The sequence below is a fragment of the Parasteatoda tepidariorum genome, chromosome 11, assembly GCF_982258835.1.
Source record: "Parasteatoda tepidariorum strain Cologne lab strain chromosome 11, Ptep-v5.0, whole genome shotgun sequence".
Taxonomy (NCBI): domain Eukaryota; kingdom Metazoa; phylum Arthropoda; class Arachnida; order Araneae; family Theridiidae; genus Parasteatoda; species Parasteatoda tepidariorum.
In genome coordinates, this window is record NC_141765.1 from 12839230 (window position 1) to 12858636 (window position 19407).

Consider the following 19407-nt stretch of genomic DNA (forward strand, 5'->3'; position numbering starts at 1 on the left):
AATTTAGTTATTGTGATCATATTTTCCGGAGAATCCTCCAAATTTTTAGACCCTGATCATGTACTTTAAAATCACTTTTATTTTTATAGAATATACTTCAATTTAATTTTTAAGTGTCTTCCTTCCTAATTTATCAACCTAATTAAAAATTATCTTCCTAATACAAATTTTTATGCCCTTTTTACTTTTCTACTCCTTGTCCTTTTTCTTTCTTTCCCAATTTTAAATAAAAACCAAAATATGCTCTAAGGGAATCCATGAAAAATGAAAAAATACGTAAATAAATAAAAATAAAACAAAAACTTGTGGTCAAAATTTTTAATAATTCAGAATTTTAATCCAGGTTGACAAAAACTACCAAATTTTGCTCAAATTACGAGAATTAAGGTCAATCTGAGTGAGATAAATAGGATTAGTTAAAAATGTGTCTTGAAACTTTTAAATAACTGATACAGAGAGCAGGTCCCAGAAATGTAAGAAAAGAGAAGAGCACCAGAACATCGATAAAAGCGAGACTAAGTGTGCGCCTGGCGAGGATCCCTCTTACATTGTTGGTTACCCTTTCTTTAGGAGTTAGTGGAACTTCAGCTTTGGTGATCGAAAAACGATGGGCTACACCCCATGAGTGCATTTAGTTCCCCCCTTTTTTTGTTGTTTTACTTATTTACAAATGTAATCAAGAATTATAAATCATTAAAGATGAAATTTTATTTAATTAATTGTAATCAATCTTTTTAATCTTAAGATAGAGTAAACTAACTCAAGTTAGCGTCGTATTACTACTTTGCAATTATATTAACATTTACTAAGTTTTAAAATAACGTTTGAAGATTTTGAAGTAGAAAATTCACAATTTATAAGAAAAATTACCTTGAAAAAGGCCAAGTTTGTTGAATGGGAGCATTATTTGCACAGGATGGTCTTCTTTTAGAGGATAGTTATTATACTTTGGAAGTATCACAAAAGGTACACCATCTATCAATGGGGAGAAATATTTTGTTTCATTCTCATAAATTTCCATGGTTGATGGGTGCAAGACCTCAGAAGAAGTTATTGTATCCATTCCAAATACTGTGAAAAGATAATATGGATTAATTCAATAAACAATTCTTATAGTTTTTTTTCCTCAAAATTAAAATAATGCATAATTGTATGTAATGTTTGTAATTAAATTATTTCTTATTATACATAAACAAGGACAAAAGAGTACTTGTGAATTGTTTAGATGATATATAAGAGTATCAGGGTGTGGTATCATTATTAAATTCAAAAGAAGAATAATCAAAACAGAATTTTAAGAAATAAAATAAATTCTGAGAAGGAATTATAGAAGTAATCATTTACAAATGCATTTGTACACTAAAATCTCAGGAGATTAACGTTATATTAAACTAATATGCTTCATAATTTACCTAGTTTAAAATTTTATTTATAATTTTTCAAAAGTACAGAGCAAACTGAAAGTTTCACAAAAAAATGTAGGATGTATATATGCTTCATAATTTACTTAGTTTAAAATTTTATTTATAATTTTTCAAAAGTACAGAGCAAACTGAAAGTTTCACAAAAAAATGTAGGATGTATATAATAACACAAGCCTGCAAAATTGAACTTTTGAAAAATACAAGATAAGTTATTGTTGATTTATATGTTATTTGATGTGCTGATTTCGAAAATGACCATCATTTATCCCAATCACATCAGGATTTTTTATAAAATCGATATTAATGTTTTTACTAAAATCCTATTTGGAAAGAAATTCTCTCAAACAATTTTGCATGTACTATTCGGTAACTGTTCTCTTCATTCGTTTTGATCTATGTAAAATTTAATCTTGTGAAAGAAAATTGATTTTTTAACTATCAGCTAATTTTTTAAAGGTTAAAATGAATGAAAAATACTGTTACCAGACCGCACAAGTCACCTCTGGTAGAGAGAAAAGCAATAAGCTCCTTGTGTTTAAACTTTTTACATCAGTTTCTAGAAGAAAATCACCAACATACCATTTTAATTTGTTTTTATTGAGATAACTAACGTAAGATTGACGATTGACCAAGAATAACAAATATTGTGTATGTGTATATGAATGTTTGAAACAAAAAACAAAAGAGAAAAGTTTCTATTTAAGTACATACTCGTTTTTCTCTGAAACTTATTTTTGATGATCTTCTTTTATGCTTAATCTCAGGTTTACCCGAGCTATCATCCAACAGTAGTCAGCGAGCATGTTCTTGTCCCATCTTCCTTGATATTTATGCTCCATATCTCTGATATCTTGACGGAGCCTTTCCCCTTGTTCTTCGCTGACTGCTCCTAAATTTTCAGTGAGTGAAGGAAATGCATTTTTACACTCATGGAGCAACCCAACGTTTTAAATTTGTCCAGCATTTTCATTACAATTTCCTTATAATCAGGATCCTTCTAATTACCCAGAAATTTACTGACGTCATCTTTGAAAGCAACCCAAGCTTCTTTTTCCGTTTCTGTCATGTTAGTCTCAAATTCTTTATCCTTCATGAGTTTGCAGATATCTGGACCAACAAATATTCCTTCTTTCAACTTAGCTTGGGAAAAACTTGCAAACTTTTTGCACAGGTATCTGAAACAATTGCCATCTTTTGGAACAGCCTTGACAAATTTCTTCATTACACCTAATTTTATATGTAGCGGAGGTAACAATACTTTCTCGGATCAACTAAGCTGTTTCGAACAACGTTCTTGGGTCAAGATTTTGTCTTTTCGGCCATTCTTTTCTGAACCAATGTTGAGTCTTGTCACGGCTGTTCCACTCACAAATGAAACATGGGTACTTTGTAAATCCCCCTTGTTGAACAAGAAGCATGGAGATAACTTTCAAATCACCACAAATGGTCCAACTGTGGTCGATATATTTTTTTTTATTCAAGACGAGAGCCAGGTTTTTGAGGCATTCTTTTAAATATACTGAGTGTCCAACTGGTACTGATGAATACTAGATCCCATGATGAAGAAGAACAGCTTTGAGCTTCTTTTAGATGAATCTATAAGCAGCCTCCCCTCATCTTTATGGTAGATGACATTAAATTTGTTCATCAATCCAGAAACATCAGAACAATAGACCAAGTTCTCCTCTTCATCAAAGTACTTATTGAATTCCTTGTCTCGATTCCTATACCAATAAAAAGATGCTCCTTTGGCCAATAAGTTTTTTTCCTTCAGTCTGGAGCCTAGCAATTCAGCTGCCTCTTTTGAAAGGCCAAGATCTCTACTCAGATCATTAAGCTCAACCTGAGAGAAGGGCTGAGGTGAACCGGCAACGGATGACTTATATTCGATATCGGAGCCTTGAATGTTCCGAGTCTGAAGACTCTAAAGAGATGATTGGCAACAATTCAGTTGGAGGCAAAGGCACATCAGGTCCATGAGGAACGGGGCGTATGGCCGATGGAATGTTATCAGGATAAGATATTAGTCTTTGATTTTTCCGGTTATACCCACGAACATGGCAGAAACAAAAATAACAATCATCAAAGTGGTTTTGGGGCTCCCTCCACGTCATAAGAAATTAAAATCGTATAGCAGTCTTCTTTCCTTGATGATATCATGAGGTGCCCAAGATTTGTCCTGATCTCCGAGTTTCGTGCCAAAATATGCGAGATAAAGTTGTCTTACACAGTCTGTAGTGCTCCTCATGCGATCTTTAACAACATTTTATTTGCCGCATATATAACAAAAGTCATCTGGGAAATTTTCACAATGTCTCGAACTCGAAGCCATGTTTCACGAAACGCACAGAAAAAAGCAGACTTTAAAATGACTCCCTATTACACTTACTGGTGTTTTTGAGAGCTCAGCGAACCTAGATAAGGATTCTCGCGACACTATTGGTAGAGAGGGATTGTGACAAAGAGAGGGACGGTGACAGGAAGTAGTGATAGAGGGGTACTTTTGTAGATTTAACCAAAGTCGAATGCTGGTCAGTCAAGAAGGGAAGAAATTCAAAAACGAAAATTTTTTATGGTAAAAGTTAATAAAAATTCCAGTAAAATTGAATTTTTCTAAAAAACGTGATGTGATAGAAATTTTTCATTATTATTTTCCATTTCAGCACCAAAAAATACATTAAGTTCAGTTATCAGACCCCTTGTATTTTTTTCATTGCTGGCCTGTGTAATGAGAAAACATTAGATATTTATTTTATGTTTTTCCTAGAATCTCCCAAAATTACATAGATAGAAAAACAACCAGTAGGATAAATGTGACAAATGGTTATCCTAATTTATATATTAAGGAAATAAAAAAACGAACTAATATCTTATAAAAATACATGGAGTGAATTAAGTTAAAGAAATTGCTTTATAATCGAATATGTTACATTTTGTTGCAAAGTTTGTTTTATAACCAGGTTTGATAGATAAATTTTTATAGAAATTTTGCTTAAATGGTATAAAAGTATAGAAAAGGAAAAAAAGTATTTCAAATATTTTAAAATGGAAGAACATATAACAACAAGAGATAGAAAAATTTATTAAAATTATAAGAATTTTCCTACTTTTAATTTCATATTTTTACAATTATTTCCAATATGAACTTCGTGACATCTTAAAATAACAATTAAAGACACAGTAGCAGAGCAGATGAAATGCCTAAAATTTTCTCAATGAAAGGTTCAGTACATAAATAGAGCAGATTTAACAATAATTTCTCAAAACTTGCACACTGTGTACTTAAGTGAAGTATTGATGACAATTTTCCTAAGTAAGAGAGAAAAGAGGGAAATGAAATTTAACTACCTAAGAGGTTGGGTATGAATAACAGTCGCTCTTGTTCTTTCCGTATAGAATTTCGATAACTAATTCCTCTGATCTAGTTTTTACGTAAGCTAGTGTGTCCCTTTAGACCTAATGCTTAGATTGATTATTTTTAACTTTCATAATATATAAGCCAACAGTATCATAATCGTGCCACAATACTTAGTTAAGTCTGCTCCACACTTGACTGCGGTGAAATCATAATTCTAACAACACTTAAAAATAATATTTACAACAAACTGTTCAAGTTTTATTGAGCAAATCAGAATATCACTAGACCACAGTATAGTGATGTTCTAAATCCCAGAGAGCAGTTGCATTTTCTTATTCAAATCAAGAGTAGTGGATTCACTTGCAGTAAAAACGCTGCATAAAAAGAAATGGAGAACCCTTATTATCTGTACTTCAAAAAATATAAAGTAACAAGCATCATGAAATACCATGATGATTGTCATCAACAACTTCACTTTTCACAACAGACGATATGCATACAATATAAAAACAAATGCAAATGAACATATGCTGATGTTGAAACTGCGTGCTATTTAGTGATATACCACAAACTACTAAAGAAGGTCATCAAACAGGATGATTTCATAAAACTAAGTGTTATAAAGAGACACGACAGTAGGTTGGCATCATGCTTTTAAATTGAATGTCATTCGAAGAATTACGCGTTAGACTCTTTCTTTTTATACGTATCAGAGTATTCTTTGAAATTTAAATTAAAAACATTACTGGAAAAATAAGTTACATTAAATTATCAGTTATTCAAATACAATAAGAAATATTAAGAGATTATAGCATGGAAAGTACATACAGATATTCTGAAAAAATATTTGGAGTATATTATTTACATTTTAATAAATTTTAAAAAAAAACTATACACTATTCATTTAAAAATATCTACCTATATTCTTTTCATTCAATTCAAAAGGTCTAGTAAAGGTATCTGTGAAATGTTTTATTAACAAATTGAGATAATCTTCAAATGACTCAACAATCATTTCGACTCCTGCTCCAGTTGAAGCAGTTATTTGATTCCAATGATCAGAATAAATTGGGTCCAGAATAACATTGATAGTTTCAACCAGATTCTGTAAAATATACAATATTATGAATCAATACAAATATTTTGAGAGATTTTATTTATTTTTATTCTTGATTGAAAGAATAAAAAAAAATCAAAATATTATGCAAACAACTTATTAAACACTACTTCACAAATTCACAAATTTTATGAACAAAAAAAGTATTTAATATCTATTAATGTTCAAATTTTGAATTCAGGAGGCCTGTGAACATTAAGCTTTCAGGTCTGCCAGCTACTACACTTTTTATAAAATATTTTATAGAGTGGCAGACATTTAAAAACAAAAGCTTCGAGAATTTTTGGTGATTTCCCAATATTGAAATTGAATATGAACTTTAAAATCATTTATATGTAGAGATGTGGAAAATAAGTTGAAATGAATAAAAATAATAAATTAAAATATTAACTTAGCTACCACTAGAATAAATTTTTACAAAAGGAATAGAAAGTTGGCAGCTAAGCATTTTTATTTCCTAATCTACGTAGAGATAACATACAGGGTGAAGTCAAAAAAAGTTATTGTATATGACATAGATGTATAGGTAGAGTACACTACTACAGGGGAATAAGTTGTAGCATCATAGGATAGAAGTTAACTAACTTCTTTTTTAATTTGTGTGCTCATTTCATTTTGCCTACCACTTTAATGATTAAATATTCTATAATATATCTCTAAGTTTACATATTGTTTTTTGTGATTTTCTACAATATCAATCAAATAAGCCGGGATAGCCTGGTCAGTGGGGTGCCGGGCCCATGTCCAATAGTTTGTGGGTTCGGTCCCCACCGGTCGAAGACTCCCCGTGTAGTAAATGGTGACTGATGCACGTTAAATCTGTCGAGTCTCAAAGTCCTCCATGTTCCCATAACAAATCAATACCTCTGGGGGTACCGATCCAGGAGTTTCCTTGTCTTCTGGATTGGCTCAAAATTACAAGGCTACGGCGTTGAACATTAGTAGTCGTAAACCCAAAAATTGGGTCGACTGTTCAAAGGCGGTCACAAAATAAAATAAAATATCAATCAAAATCCATGGATTACATGTAATGGATGATGCAATCCAAGTCCCATGAATTACAGTGTATGGTTCATTATGGAATCTAAGGCTTCACTAAACCACATAAAAGTTTGGACTCTCTAAAGCAATCACATCAGTGGGAATGAAATTGATTAAAGGTAGATTTGCTGCCTACTGCTGACAGTTTTATTGAGTGTTGGTTATAGGAAATCACTGCAAAAGGTGGTCACTTTGAAATCAACTAAATTTATTTATTAGTAAAAATCTGCTCTTATTATTATTTGTTATATTTTTCTAAATCATTTGTTTATTTTTAATAAATATCAAAAATTGTTTGCCAAGACTTTTTTGCCACCCCCTGTATTAATACAACAGAACTATTTTACCAGTGTGATCTACAAGCAATATTAGCAACATTTCAGCTTGTATCCCAAAAAGCTTTAGTAACATGAGGTGTTTCATAATAACCACCAATATTTTATAAATCCTAAAATCCTTGTAAAAAAAAAAGACAAAACTACGCGAATTAGGGGTTAAAATTAAAGAAATTAAAGTTGGATAAGTTCTAAACATAACTCCTGCCTTAACCTCAATAATAATAGGTCAGAATTCAAAAAGGTTTTTCATCCTTTTTTACTTCAGTATTAATTTGTAACCCGTAATGTGCACAGTCTCTTAACTACATATTTCATTCTAACAAAATAAATTAAAGATGGTCATTCAGACAATCTGCATCTTTTCATATTAGCTACTTTAAATGTAAAATTATTATTGATTAGAAATAAAAGAACAGCATATTATCTTGTTAGCTACCTGAAATTTAGAGAAAATCGAAAAATAAGTAATAAATCACTTCATTTTAAACATCTAAATTTGTTAAGTTGACACTTAATATTCACCAAACAGATTAAGATTTTGCAAGACATTTGTTTAGACTAAATGTCATAATATTACAGGGTATGCAAATTGAAATTTTAAAAAAATTACTTAGGTAGTTGGAACTGTTTAGTGTAGATTATATATCGATATTTTTTGTTCATACAAAGTGCAATTATTATGACAAAGCTACAATTATAATTAACTATGTCAATAATTAATAGTTATATTTTTATAATTTAAATGTTATAATTTAAATATTATAAATTTCATAAAAATTATAATTAATTAGGCCTGGCTCATCCGAAATGAATGGTTTACATCCCAACTCTGGTACAAAAATTATAACAAGTACAGTACCCCCTAATAAAAATCACTTTTGTCTAAAAAATTATAAGACTTGTCTGATTCTACAAACAAGCAGTTCAACAAAATAATTATATTGAGACATAATAAATATTAATAATATTAAAATATTAATAATATATAATTAATAAATATTAATAATATCATTACATCATTTAATCCATATTAGATGGAAAATGACTCTAATATAAAAATTTTACCAAGTATAGTGCCTACCACCTAATAAAATCACTTTATCTTGAGGAATTTCAATAATAAAAATTGGCTGATTATATAAACAGGTGGTTCAACATAATCTTCACAAATGTGCATATATACTGTAGGTTGAATGACTTAATATATTTACATCTTATGTGAAATCTTGATAAACTAAGCACATATTTATTTTACATACAAGGGCGTTAAAAATTGAAAAATTGTTTTTTGAATTGCAGAATTTGAAATTAAAGATATTATTTTCGAATTCTGCAAATAATAATTAGAGTTAATGATTATTAAGTGGAAGATTCAACATCAAATTGAGGGAATATCTATTAGTCCTGTGATTTGTTTCATTAAATAAAATAGGCATTCAGTTTTTTTTAAATTCATAGCTAACATTTAGATTTCTTTGCACTCTTTTTTCATTATTTGTGAGCGACTGGAATTTCTAACCTCTATGCAATGAAGTTTTAAAAGAATGCAAATTCAAAACATAGAAGGTAAGACCTACTCATTACAGATGTAAATCCAAAAGTCTGATTTTAAAAATGTTCGAAATAATTTTAATAAAGGATTTGAAATCCTATTGTCAGTTTTAATGTAACTACTTTTCAAGATGTCATTTTAAAAAATGGCTCAATTTTTAAGAAAAGGGTTTTATAAATCATTAGCATTGTACTGTACATATAATATAGAATAAAACTTTTTGATACCTTTATAAAATCTTTATCTTGTCGATGGCTGAGATCTAGACCAGCTTTTTGCTTTTCATGCTGAATTATATAATAGAATAGGTGACTAACAATAAGAACATCATTTCCATAAAGAGGAAATGTTCTATTGACAGCAGCTTTCAAGTCAGATGCTAAATTAACAGCAGTTGCAATATTTAACTGCAATAAACTTTTCTGGATACTTTCTAACTGAAAACCAAATAAAATTCATAATTAATACTTTAAGCTGAAATATATATATATTAGTTGGAAACAGTAAGACCATTTAATTCACAACTAATCAAACACATTACCTGATTGGCCAATTCTCGAAAAGAATTAGAGGTACAACTAAATAAATCTGGTTCTTCCCATCCATTTTGTTCACCACAGAAACGACTGGCTTTACCTTTAAATATTTTGCAAAAATAAAAATATATTCAAAACTATTTGTGATAAGAAAACAGTTTAATGAGCTAGTTTTAAGTGCTGATTACTATAGTAAGTCTTTATGAAGCAAAAGAACACAATATACATAATATGTATGTAACAGCATTAACAAATCAAACATTTCATTTATGTAATAATAAATCAAACAATTCCTTCCCAACCACTAGAAAATTTATAAGTATGTCTATTTAATAGAAATTCACAAAACAATTATTTTAAAGGCTAAAAACAGTTTTATAGCTAAAAAAAATTTTTGAAGTCTTTCTCCGTTACTATATAAAAAAAACAGTTTTATTACTATTTTGAGCATCTTCCTGAAACTCACAATAACCGATTTTCTGAATCTCTGTATTATAAATTTATTCCGAAAAAAAATATATAAAAATAAACATTATACGAGGGTTGTAAATTAAATAATGGCAACTTAACCTTGAAACTCATAAAAGGGCGCGCATGCGTAAATAGGGTATGGGTGTGGTGAGGTGGCGCTGTTGTCGATGTGTAGAGTGCAAAAAACAGTCGATTTGCTTAGAAGGGTAGTTGTTGCGTGGCGTTAAAGTGAGGAGTTTCGTTTCCATCGCTCTAAAGCATGTTGTGAAAAGGCTTAATGACGAAAAAAGACGAGATGCTTGAATCCATCGTGCTACTGTCCTATATGGTAAAGCATTTGCTCCAAAGGTTTCCACTAATCCTCGTTAGCATTCTGTTGCATTTTTGCCACCGGCAACCTCGATTGTAAGCCACGACCGCTGATCACCTTTTGAAAACATGCTTTAGAGCGATGGAAACGAAACTCCTCACTTTAACGCCACACAACAACTACCCTTCTAAGCTAATCGACTTTTTTTTGCACTCTACACATCGACAACAGCCCCACCTCACAGCTCCCATATCTAATTTGCGCATGCCCGTCCTTCTGTGAGTTTAAAGGTTAAGTTGCCACTATTTAATTTACAACCCTCGTATAATGATACCATTATAAGTTAAAAAAATAGATAAAATTTTATGAAATTTGAATGTGATATTCAAAATAGCAAATTTAGAAAAAAGATTTGATACAATTTTATTTAAATATTGGAGTGGGCTTTTAAATAGATAAAGCTTTTTAATAAGAGCATAACTGAGAAAGCTTCTCATAATTTACAAGTAAAAACCAAAAAGAGGCACTTAGAAGAAATTAACAATCAGCAAAACTTATTTCACATTGAATTTCACCTGAATGAATTAAAACTAGGCACAATTTAACTTTCCAGAAATTATGCGAAAGAAAATGCCTAACTATTATACTTTTCTGTACTTGTCTCTTTCTTCTCAAAAAATACTTATCAGCTCAAATTAGAGAGACAGAGTTTTATTTTCATTCTGAGGAACAATAGATATACATCACTCCTATTTAATTTTTTTTCTTTCAAATAGAGCATTAATAATGGTGTAAAGTAAAAAATAATACTTAATTTTTAAGAACAAAAATGTTAAAGCTACTCTCAAACAAAAAAAATAATATATTTACAATTTTGCAAAACCACAGTTTTCATTCAGAAAAGGCTAGAAATCCAAAGTATACTCTAATTTTGAGTTCACAACTACTTGAAGTAACTGCAGTTAATTAAAAAATCTCCACTCTTTTATAAAAAAATGTATAGATGTATAGATATAAAAAATGTATTTTCTTTTATGATTTTAATTAATCATATAATTTTTGATGATTTTAAAAATTGGAGTACCTTAGAATTCAAATCACTTTTTGATTGTAAATAAATTACACAATATAAAATAATTTTGAAATAGTTTCACAGATGTGGAAAAAAAAGCAAAGGTAAAATTAACATTGAGGTATTCAAACTTTTGACTGCTCTCGACTAAGTGGTTCCAAATATATTGTCCAGATTGCAACTACTACAATAGATACAATGTATATTTTTGAAGGATAAAAAAGTATTTTTATACACCTGATTTTGTAATTACATTCATATGTATCAATAACTCATTAGCATATTCTAAGTCTACTTCTTGAACCATTAGTTTGAACAAGATTGCTTAAAAATCCAATCATTAAATGAAATATTATTGAGGGGATAGCTTATTACTTTCTTTAAACTCTTCCAAAGATGAAAATATGATAGAGCAAAGGCTTTGTTTTAAAGTTGTTTGAATACTCAAAAAAAAAATCTTTTCCTTAATAATGATTTGTTGAAATGACGTCAAATACATTTTTGCAGACCACTTGCGAAAAATGTTAGACGTGTCTGGTGCTTAAACTAATTTAAAGTTTTAATAAAATAAAAGTTAAATACCAAATGAACCCTCAGGACATTTTTCATCAGCTGTTTCATCATACAAAGTTCTAGGCCACCATATTCCACTGCTAAACATATGAGGACAGCTATCATAAACAACTAAAAATAGAAACTGCATCAGTTAAAACAAAGTTCATAAAACATTAATATGTTTATAATAAGTTTATAAAATATTAATAAGTTAATAGGTTCATAATAAATGATAGTTAATTATAGTTTCATAAAACATTCAGATCTTGACTATTCATGAGATCAAAGCCAGTGGAGTGGTTTCTATTTTTTTATATAGTTTATAAATAAAAAAACTCAAATTAATGTAATAAAAGACAAAATCGAGAAATTTTAACTGAACTATGCATTATCAACTTTTAGACTAAAATAAATTCCAAATCAATTAAGTTCAAAAAAATCATATTGAGTCCACCTCAATTTATTTTGAAAAACTATATTAAAAAAAAGAAAAAATTTCTCTCAACTAAATAGTTCAATTTAAATAACATTTTTTAGCATTTTTAGAAAACATAGAGATACACAATAGTTTTAAAATAGCTCTATTTAGAACTACAAAAAAAAACATTTTATGTAAATTAAAAAGAGTTTTGGTCTTTCAATAATCTTTGCAACTGTTAAAATGAATTTCTGTGAAATAAAGGAAAAAAAGTTCTTAAAAAAAATTGCATTTATTATTATATTTTTTAATTTTGGTTAAAAAAAATTCTCTTTACCTACTTATCAGATTTAATATCATATTTTAATGCTTGCTTCTTTTTTTTCAATAGTCATATAATAGTATGGACCCTTCAATTTCCTACTATATTTCTATTATTAAAAGCTTCTAAAATAACTATAATAATGCAATTGTGACAATAAAACCAAGAAATAAATTAGACAAATTGCTATTTTTAAAGTCTAACTGATGTAATAATTACAATTTCTTACAAACATTTAATGAAAAAACTCAAAACAACTAGAAAAAGAACTAAAGAATTCAAAAAATTAGAAGGATGGCGAGAATTCTAACACTGGTCTCTGTTACAGTATTACTTACAGAACTTCGGTTTGGGCAATTTTGAGATAGCATCTACCTAGATATTTATGCTGTTTTTGTTTATTTCTTTTGCATTCCAATTTTTTTTCTTTATCTAACCTAATTAGGCTATGTATATAGATAAACTCCGAAAATTAAAAGAGTCAGGGTATTTAAGGTCTTCAGTCTGGACATTATTAAATTTGTGTAACATTAATATTTTTGAACTCTAATGTTAATTTACTTAATAAATGAATAAAATTAGAAAAATAAAAATATTTTAAATAAAAGAAGACTTTTGACAAACATTTGTAACAAGAATTTGGTTAACATAAATATATAACATCAAATTAAAACAAAAAGTTACATTTGTTTTTTTGTTATTTTACTTTTTAATTAACTCAATGGTGTCTTTTATTTGTTTCTTAAGCAAAATAATGACCTTTAAAATGTTTACTTTGCCTTAGCATTTTAAAAAATACGAGTCAAATTTTCAAAAAATTGTTTTATGTAAACTTATTAAAAATAATTAAACCTTAATTTTGAAACATTTCAGAAAAACCACACTTAAAGTTTATTAAAGTAATTTATAAAAACTATTACAGGCTGTTTACTCAAATCATTAATATAGTTCAATTCTTGAAAGTTTTTAAAGTAGTTTTTGAATAAAAATTTAGACAATTTTTTAATTTTTTCTTAAAAAATCATGATCATTTTTTTAAAAAAATTGCTAATCAGATCCCTGATTAAATGCTTTCATAATGCATAATGTTATTTAGCAACAACACTAAAACTGTAAATATTAATACTTCTAACTAAAACTGTTAACAATATTAATTATTGCAAATTAATCACTGAATAAGTGAAATCATAGTTATTTTTATAAAAGCTCGATGCCGGCATGAATTGTAAATTGACAATCAGTCAGTTAAACAACAAATATAGAATAAGTTTTATTAAATTCAAAAATATTAAAAAAATCAATTAATCAAAATTATTATTAGCTAGACAAGTCGGTTCATTATTTAAATACAACAACTAGACACTTAATAAGTTTAAAAAGCTACGTGTTTAATATTTTAGAATTAGTTCTAAATAAGAAAACAATAGAGATTACTTATTTTCAGATTAAGAGATTTAATAGTTTTTAATTTTTCATATATAATAATTTTTGCATTTAATAAAAGAACTAAAGGGAATTTTACATGCTTGTTTAGTTTAAAAGTAATAAGAATATATATATTAAATGTTTATTATGTGCCTCACTCTTCCTAGAAACTTAATTTAGTTAACGAGTCTGTCCTATCTTAGGATTTGTCAAGCTTTAATCCAAGTACTCTACTGACCTTCACATCCTCTTAAAGTTACTTCAGCAAGTGGATTAGAACAGGAATCACAGCGCCGTCCAATAACTCCTGGTCTGCAATTACACTGTCCAGAAATAGGATCACATCCATTACCATAAGAGCCCACAGAATAGCATTCGCAACTAAAGCAAACCATGCTATCAGGAGGTTGAAAATGGTTATCCTACAAACATACATATTGAAATATTATATTCTCCAATAGTAATAAGAAAAAAAAATAGAAACTGTAGATTCACAATTTAAATTTACTGAAGAATTCAACAATTTGCAACTACTGAGGAAGTAACACAAAGTAATAATGAAATTAAAAAGAAAGATGTTAAAAATCAATTTTTAAAAAAAATATTAAGTTAGCTTTTATTAAAATCAGTTGCATTTTCTTTCTAGATTGAATTATTAATTGATTATAAAATATTGAACGATTTTAATGTTATAAAAACCTTAATTAGATTATGTTAGGAAACATAACGTATATTTAAACTTAATTGCATAATTAATAACTGAATCAATTGTAAAAGAAAAGGATAAATCAATTTACTGGTTTATGCCTTTTCTGCATTAGTTTGGTTACATTAAATAAATTGTGTGCTAAGAATTATACAATATTAATTAGTAACATAAATAAAAAAAAGCATTAGTAACAATGGCATTAATAATAAAAAAGATTATGTTTTTATATATACAGCTAAAAAGGCAGCACCTTTACAGTGAAAATTAATTTAAGGCAGTTCAGCTCCATTAATTAATAACTGTCACTTACATTTTTAACACTTTCTCATCATTTCTACGAAAAAAAGTACTGAGTTTCATTATTTGTTAGTCAGTAATCAGCATAAGGAAATTTAAGATTGTTTGAGTGAATTTAAACAAACAGTATTAATAAATGTATAAAATTATAAACTACTTACATTTGGCAACAATTTTGTATTACTAATTAGTTTAAGATTGTTCAGAATTATTCTTATATAATTTGTCATATTGTGAGATAAGGTACGTTTTTAGTCCTTAAAGATGCTTGTTGGGACTCTTTTTTAAATTTCAATATTAATTTGACGTTTATCAAAAATGTTTTAAGAAAGAAGAATTACGAGATTTCTTATAACCAAATAAAAAAATCATGAACTTTAAAATTTGTTCATTTTAAATGTATGCATTTGGAATTTTTCCATCACTAGTCTTATTTTAAATATATGTTTTAATGTGGGAAATATTAAGAATCGGTGCACAAACCCAAGGAAATTTTAAGAAAGTGAGTACTCTTCAAGTTTCCTCCCTGAGATTAATAAGATAGCGTACATAGATTTTATTTATAAAAGTCCCATGCTCACAATCAATTCATTCTTCCTACTTATTTTTTGTTTCTAAGGCAAGAGTATTTCTAAAAATAATAGATCCAAAATGAACAATATTTTGATAAGTAAATATAATAAAAAATGGAAGTAGCACAAAGGCGAAGGAATACTATTTTAGTATGTAGAGACACAAAAAACTTGAAAGTAGAAACAAAAGTATAACTCTAGACCTTCAAGAAATTCACCCATAATTTTGGTAACCTTCAAAAATTTTCAGGATTTTTCATCAAATGGACGACTAGCCGAATTTTCATTTTGTGGCATAGTTAAGTTAACTGTTAATTCAAATTGAAGCCAAAATGTAAATCTTTGTCTCATAGAAGTTTCCTCTTTGCTCTGAATATGAATAAAAGCTAGTCCTGAAGCATGTGAAGACTCACAAAGCTCCTCAAACATACACAAAACAGAGCTTGTTACGCAATAGAATTGGTTAAACCTCTTTCCTGATTTCAGAAAGCTTAATATGAAGAAAACCTTTACAGTGAAAACAAAACTGTTAAGAAGCTCAGGACCATTCTAGTTATGTATGCTAGCTTTTTACTTCATATTATGGATGATGAAAAAAAGTTTGGGATTAAATTAACTAATGTAATTTACTTAAATATGGTGCAAGCACATTCTACTTTTTTTATCACTTAATAATCCATACATTTCTTATTGGTGGGTCATTCCACAAATAAATGCAGCTCACAATGTTCACCTTATTTCTAAGAGTTCGATACATCCATCCATTTCTAGTATTTTCACCCAAATAAATGTTTTACCTGATTACTTATTTATCAGTCAATGGCATATCCATCAACAATCTCCCGAATCCCAACATTACTTTATACCCATTACATTTATATTTCAATTTAAAAATTTAATCATTAAATAACTCAATTTTTCTGAATGGTTACAATATACAAAAGACTTAAATTCATAAATATGAACTTTTTGTTCACTCTTAAAATTTATATTTTATTTAAAAAATATAGCAGAAGATTTTTAAAAAAATTTCAATAATGGTTTTTAAGTAAAATAGTTTGTATAAACCAAACTTTGCTTAAATAATATAATAAAAAAACAAAACATAAATTGGTTACAATTTACTTTAAAATTTTACATTCTAAACAAAATAAAAGTTTTATTAAAGAGCATAAAGGTCATTAAAATGCTTATTTAACTTGAAGAACATTTCTTAAACAATAAATTAGTAATTTGGTGATTGTTAACTGAAAGAATATAAAGTACTCAAAATTTCCGATAAAAAAATTTTCCTTCTAAAAAATGGTTAAAACTGATTTCTTTTGCAAATCTATCTACAGATAACAACATAGTATACAACCTCACAAATGCATTCTCCAGTTTTCTTATTACAGTCTGCACTGTATCCTTTGCTTGTGTCACAATTACATGGTCCACAAATAGGGTACCCCCACCAATTTGAGGGACATACAAGATCTACCAGAGTTTCACAATAAGCTCCAGTATATCGAGCATCACAGTTACAACTATATAGCTTATCCTCTAAAGTCTTGTTTGATGTTTCACAAGTTGATGAATTACTACATGGATTAATTTGGCAAACAGGTAAGCAATTGAGTCCAACGTATCCTAAAAACACATCCATTGAAATTATTATTAAATATTAACATTTTATTACTATGTTGTTTAAAATGTTTTACAAAACTATAACAGTTCTTAAAATATAAAAAATAACACATAAAAGGCTAATTTTACTAAATATGTAAATTTACAAAATATGTAAATTTGCAAATAATATGTAAATTTACAAAATAAAATATTGCAAAGGAAACACATGCTTTAACCACTTATCAGTGTTCTTTTTCTGGCAAATTGGGTCAAAAAATAAGCATACTTTTGAGAAACAAATTTCTGTTAAAATCTATTATATAAACTCAAATCAAGAGTCAATTATTTATTTTATGAAATTATTACAATTATTGATTTTATGAAATAATTTTAATTTTTATTTAGAGCAAAAACAATTGCATTTTTACTTAAAGTTGGCTTTTCTACTAAGCTAGTGAAATCAAAATTCATGCCTTTTTCCGCGTAAAAGAAAAGCGCGAAAACCTTTTGCAATCATACCTCTACTGGATAACCAGAGCCATCTGTTAGAAACATTGTAAACTAAAGAAAGAAAAATTCGGGCAAATCATTGCAATAGAGTAAAGAAATCAGTCGCACAAGCGGCGTTCGGGCAAAACAGGGAAGGCCCTTTTTCAAGTACCCAAACGGTGTTCGTTCAAAACTGGGAAGTGGTTAAGTTTGGAAAGAAGTATTCTTTTAGTAGAATTCATCTTGTAATCTTTAATTCAATTTCCATACATAATATCTTGAGTTTTATTTTTAAAATTTCATGACATTAATAAACTGCATATTTTTAATATTCTGTTTCAATTATAAATTCGTTTTTTTTTTTTTGTTTTTAATGAATTCTTAACAGTATATTTCAACTAAGAAAAGTTTTGCTATAAAATTCAAAGTGAATTTAAGTACTATTTTCAAATACAAGTAGCAAAAACTCATGTTAATTTTCAAATACTAATTTATAATACTATTTAATATCAAGTCAATTTTCTAATAAGTAAACAAAAACAAGCTGAGTTAGGTAAACTTGTGACATTCTTTATTGAATATTATTTACCGAGTACAAAATAAAACTTAACGTTTTCTTCTGCAGTTAAATTTTTAATTTAAAAATGTTATTCAGAATAAAATTAAACTGACATCAGTTTAAAAAGTACAGACAATGTATTTATTCTGCTTATGAATATGTAGTGATTAACTCTCCAACATAGTGGCTTATTTTACTATTTTCTATATGTATTGAAAACACAAACAATGAAACCATAAACAAATGTTTCCATTTAAAAAAATTATGTAACAATAAATTAAAACAAGAACAATCATAGCCAAGAACTGAAAATGTCATAGCTTAAGTTCTTCAATTTCTTAAAAATTATAATATTGCAAAAAATATTTGATGTTATGAACATGATATTTCTTCGTGCTTAAGTCATGAGACTAAATTGTGATTTTTCTTTATTTTGATTTGACACAAAATATAGATTCACTAGCAAGGTAAAAACTTCCAGTAGTTTATGAATAAGTAGAAGAAAAACTTTTTTTAAACTATATGAACATAAATTTACAGCCTAAATAGGCTAAAAACATATTTTACTTTTATTAAAAATTAATGAGTGTTAAGTGAAATGAAAACTATTACATTGGAAGTAGAAGTAGAAAATACAAGATAATTAAAAAGTGAGCATTTATTTTAAACTAATTTAAGTTATGCTCTGACCATATTAGAAAATATAGATTCAATTTAGTTAAGCACTTTTTCATAGGACATTCTATGCAGCAGCAGATAAAAGAATATTTCTTTAGAGCAGCCAAGTTACTAAAATTATGTACTTAAAAGCAAATAAAAATGATTTGAAAGTACAAATGTTTACCTTTTTCACATTCACAAGAATAATTCCCCCAATGATTTATACAATGACTGTTACGTGGGCAAGGATTAGATTCACAATGATTTTGAGAAAAACAAGTGTCCCTAACATTCACTTCTATAATAGGTCTTGACCAAGAAGCTTGATTATTTCCAATTTTAACATCCTGTAAGTAATGATAATAAATTTATGGAGTGTACATAACAAAAGGATATCCTCAGAATCATTAAAAAATTATATTAAAAATTAGGGTGCAATCAAATCATTATTATTATTTTTTTTTTTTAAAGGGAGGGGGAGTTTTAAAAAAGTGAACTTCTTCAACTTAATTTGGAGTTCTTCAACATTTTCAGTAACTTGAATTACTGTATGGAAATGATGAAAATTATATTA

At 27.9% G+C, this 19407-nt stretch overlaps 1 protein-coding gene across 1 annotated transcript in view; it reads right to left on the reverse strand.

The window, feature by feature from the left end:
* LOC107448394 (protocadherin-like wing polarity protein stan) overlaps positions 1-19407 on the reverse strand; it is a 102581-nt gene that overhangs the window by 36661 nt on the left and 46513 nt on the right. Inside the window, exons 14-21 of the mRNA XM_043042940.3 lie at positions 19018-19180; positions 16878-17146; positions 14178-14361; positions 11802-11903; positions 9372-9466; positions 9058-9267; positions 5701-5887; positions 871-1071 (exon numbers count right to left, since the gene is read on the reverse strand). Coding sequence (XP_042898874.2) covers positions 871-1071; positions 5701-5887; positions 9058-9267; positions 9372-9466; positions 11802-11903; positions 14178-14361; positions 16878-17146; positions 19018-19180 — 1411 coding nt within the window. The remainder of the gene's footprint in view (positions 1-870; positions 1072-5700; positions 5888-9057; positions 9268-9371; positions 9467-11801; positions 11904-14177; positions 14362-16877; positions 17147-19017; positions 19181-19407) is intronic.